We start from the raw sequence: 4,471 nt of genomic DNA, 5'->3' as shown, positions 1-4,471 counted from the left end.
TTTCATTTATATTCTTGGGATATTACATTTCCATTTAATTCCATCATTGGCAGAGATATAAATAAATAAATAGTTTTAAAATAAAATCTGGTTGGTCCAAGTCCATACCAAATTGAATGCCTAAAATCATCTGTTCATTCTTTAGTCCTCCTATTTTGTGAAAGTTTTCAGTGCCCAGGAGCAGCAGAGAACAGGCAGAGGGCAATAGTTCCTGCTCCCCAGCATTTAAAGTGGAAGAACTATGTAGATAATCTAGTCCAAGGCTCCTTTTAGGGACTCAAAAAACTGAGGCTCAAACTTCAAAGATAATTGGCCAGTTTCTGGAGAATCACCGAGTGCCTGTAGCTTTTGATCTCTGGAGCCTCTTTTCTGACACTGGGCTGTCCTTACTACTAACCTAGATTACTCGTCATTCTCCAAGCCTAAGACTGAGGTTTCCCAACAGGCATCAGTCACACCCAAGCCAAAAAACAGTCAGACATGATGCATTCCATTCTCGTTTTCAGAAATTTTTTAACTTTACCATAATTTCATGCTAACTGATATTAGGATGTGATTTTTGTTTTGTTTGGGTTTTTTGATTTATGAAATTTTACTAAACCAAGTGCTTCTTACCTTTTCTACTAAGTGCATCACGGCACTGAGTTGTTCGTCTGTGTTCTCCGTGGCCACTTTCATGTTGATGTTGTGGAGCACCCTGTTGAGAATGTCGTCGTCCAGGGGCTGGTGCAGCTGATCCGCAAGCCCCCAAACGGCCTGCGACTCTGCGTCAGAGACAAGGGTGATGTTGGCAGTCCCATATACTTTATCAATTCCGGCACCACCTTTTGGGTCAAAAAGCACAATCTGGAAGCGTTTAGGAAATGGATTTAAAGATCCTGTCTCTGGTGTCAGGACGACATCTAATACAGCGTTTCTTTGGCCAGGTTCAAAGACCAATGTGCCTTCAGTTCTCACAAAATCCTTCCCAGAAATAGCTGGAGATACAAGAGTACGACCAATTGTTTCAGCACTCCTCAACTCCTGGAAATTAAACAATACAATTTAAGTGAAACTATAACATCTCTGATCTTGTCCTAAACATTCTTATTTCTTGAACAAATTCTATTTCTCTTAAACTAACTTGAGGGCAATGACTATAAGAGTACTACTAAAACATAAGGTTTTATCCTTTTTCTAATCTTCTAAGTTAGACCAATAAATACACATCATACGGTGATAAGGCTAGAAAAGAGATATCTTAGAACGGATCAAAGAAGAGAAGTAGAACAGAAATGTCACTATTGCCTCACAGAACTTCTCCAATTGTGAACACAATAAAAATTGCACTTTAAATAATACATGCTGCAAAATATAAGTATGGAAGAAAAGAGGAAATATTTAGATTTTCATTCTCACCTAGAATTTCTGGGGTGGTGGTGGGGAGAGCACAGAGGAGAAGGGAGGAAAAAGGAAGAAGAAATTGGTCTTGTGTTAGACATGGAAATATACTAAGGAATAAGGTTCTGGACATAAATACCTCTGATTTTCTTCAAATTATGGTTATTAAAAAGTTCTTTTGTAAAACATGTTTTGGAAAGTGAAGTATGAACACTTAGTCAAGGAAGAATCAACGGAATGTGCATTGATTTACTGGTGAGCCAACAACTATTAAACTCCCAGTATGTGCCAAGTGGCATACCATGGATGCATATTTGAAGAGCAGAATACCTGCACTCATGGAACTACTATTCTAGCAGAGTTATAGATTGTACGAGGGCTATGGAGTTAATAAAGGCACCACCACAAATACTCTTTACTAAGTCTATAATAGCAAAGTATTAATAGTATGTGTATTAGTCAGAACTAATAGGATGTGTGTGCATATGTATATATGTGTATATAAATATATGTATGTGTGTGTATATATAGAGAGATTTGTTATAAGATAAGGAATTAGCTTATATAGTTATGGGGCTGAGAAGTCATAAGATATGCATGGTGATTTGTCAAGCTGGAGACCAAAGAAAGTCAATGATTTAGTTCTAGTCTAAGTTTGAAGGCCCAAGAACCAGGAGAGCTAATGGTGTAGTTCCAGTCCAAGACCAGCAGGCTTGAGACCCAGGAAAAGCCAATGCTTTAGATTGAGTCCAAAGGCAAGAAGAAGCCAGTGTCCTAATTCAAAAGCCACCAGGCAGGAAGAATTCTCTTACTTGAGGGCGGGTTGGCCCTTTTGTTCTACTCAGGCCTTCGACTGACTGGATGAGGCCCACCCACAGTAGGAGGGACATCTGCTTCTTTCCATCTACTGATTTATATGTTAATCTCATCCAAAAACACCCTCACAGAAACACTCAGAATAATGTTTGCTCAGATATATGAATATCCCATGGTCCAATCAAGTCCAACATGGTCCAACAAATAAAACTGACTGTCATAGTAGGGAAAACTAGAAATTCATAAAAACATATTGTTTCATCAATAAGTGTCCTCTATGAGTTACACAATAGTGATAACATGTGTTTTGGAAAGAATCACTTATAAAGAATCTAGAAAAAATGTAAACGAATAACATAGAGATGGTTGCATTCAGATTCATCTTTTGGCAACTTTAATTACTGTCTCATCTGAGTATATGAATTGATTTAAAATGTGTCTCAAATCTCTTTATCAGCTATTCTTTATCTCCAGTTCCCCTTGTTCCACTCTAGAAAGTAGTGAGCATGTAATGAGAGAGCATGTAACGGGAGAAGAGAAAGAACGAAGCACATACTTTTTCTCATTTCTCTTCCTATCTTACACACTCTCAACAAAAATGCTAAAATCTCCTCACCCTGAATCAAAATTCTTCTCTTTGTGTTCATATCACTTCAAGACTGTTCAGAGTGCAGTTTATTTTCTGGTTTCATATAATAGAGAGTTTTGTCTTCTTGTTTGCTGCTGTAGACTCTGTCATTAAGATAAGTTTTTCTGTCTGGCCAACTTCCAGGACAGCTTGCTACCCAAAGCTCTAGACTTATCCTCACGTCTCTGATTCACACGATTGCTACAACATATTGGCCATACATATATTTGTATTTTGTGCACAGAATGTTCTATTTTTTTGAGCCACCCAATAGTGACACAACTAAGCACATACTAAACTGGACTTTTAATAAAACATTGTAAACTTGAGGCTTAAAGAGTCACGAGGTTTGGAATCGTGAAACAGGGGAAATGGAAGCACTGTCCAGAATGGTGATTTTCAAATTGTGAGTTTCCTGAAGTTATAGGAGTTGAGAGGGAAATAAAGAGAGGGCTAAGGTGGGCAAGCACAATCTTCACAATCATGCTTTAAACAGATACACATTTTTGTTTTGTTATATTAGCGTTTCACTGACAAAGCAAAGTAAAAAATAATGCTGAAAAGGTATATGGTGTTGTTTGGGCCAAGCCCAGTATTTGGCCACTGAGCGTTATGTAGCATTGCTCTTCTGAGGTCCCACCTACCCACCTGCCCCCTGTCTTTTATCTGATGTCACCTAACAGGATGGACGTGAAAAAGTGGCAGTAAGGCCTCATGAACTCATAGATTTTAAGAAACGTAAAGATCAGTTAGTGTTAGAGGTTCTGAAGAAGAAAATTTTCAACTAGTTCAGATGTAAACCAAAACTCGAGCCTTACTTTTTTTGCTTCTGGTCTTATACAGCTACATTCTGAAGAAATTTTCACTCCCTAAAGATTTTATAGAACAGATTTATGAAAGATTGTATAATCAACCTTGATAAAAGAAAGAAAAATAGAAAAGTCTATCATTTTAAAACATGATCTACCTGTTACTGATGAGTGAAAAACTGAGCTATTTGAAGAATAAAGCTTAACGTAATAAATAAAATGTGAATTTTGATGGTATTCTTCAAAAATAACAAATGAATTATTCTCTGTTTCATTACATTTTCTACAGTTAAAGAAAACCTTAACAAGTGTGAATATGTATTCCATATTTACCTGGGTACTAAAGTTAACAGACATCATTAGTCCTGTCCCAGAATCTCTGGCCACCTCCAAACTGATTAAAGTGGCCTTCTTGTGAGCCACTGCCAGCCGAGAACCCACAGAGAAATACATGAGGCTTCGAGGTTCATCACGCTGCAAGATTTTAATCTGTGCAAATCTGGCACTACTGTTTATTGCTGCTCCAGAAGTTACTTCATATAGTTCCACAAAAAAAGGTATTTCAACGTGAGGTATCTGATAACGAGAAAAAGAAAAAAACAAGGTTACTACTAATATATTTCTATTCTTACGTAGTTTGATGTTAAATAGTATAATTCAGATACATCATTACAGAAATAAATATATATCTAGGGACACATTCTGTATAATTACAGAATTAAATTCTTATGTGACATTACCATAGGATTTATTTTTTGGTCTTTCTTTAAAAATACATATACTTCCTCTGGGTGAATTTCTTACTGGAACATCAACATCAGAAGACAACCTATGTATG

At 36.9% G+C, this 4,471-nt stretch overlaps 1 protein-coding gene across 1 annotated transcript in view; it reads right to left on the bottom strand.

Annotated features, from left to right (window-relative positions):
• ADGRV1 (adhesion G protein-coupled receptor V1) overlaps window positions 1–4,471 on the bottom strand; it is a 539,879-nt gene that overhangs the window by 324,603 nt on the left and 210,805 nt on the right. Inside the window, exons 70-71 of the mRNA XM_012644750.1 lie at window positions 3,967–4,209; window positions 616–1,023 (exon numbers count right to left, since the gene is read on the bottom strand). Coding sequence (XP_012500204.1) covers window positions 616–1,023; window positions 3,967–4,209 — 651 coding nt within the window. The remainder of the gene's footprint in view (window positions 1–615; window positions 1,024–3,966; window positions 4,210–4,471) is intronic.

The sequence above is a fragment of the Propithecus coquereli genome, unplaced genomic scaffold (assembly GCF_000956105.1).
Source record: "Propithecus coquereli isolate 6110/MARCELLA unplaced genomic scaffold, Pcoq_1.0 Scaffold22, whole genome shotgun sequence".
Taxonomy (NCBI): domain Eukaryota; kingdom Metazoa; phylum Chordata; class Mammalia; order Primates; family Indriidae; genus Propithecus; species Propithecus coquereli.
Note: the sequence above shows the minus strand (reverse complement) of the source record. Positions and strands in the feature narration are given on the sequence as shown.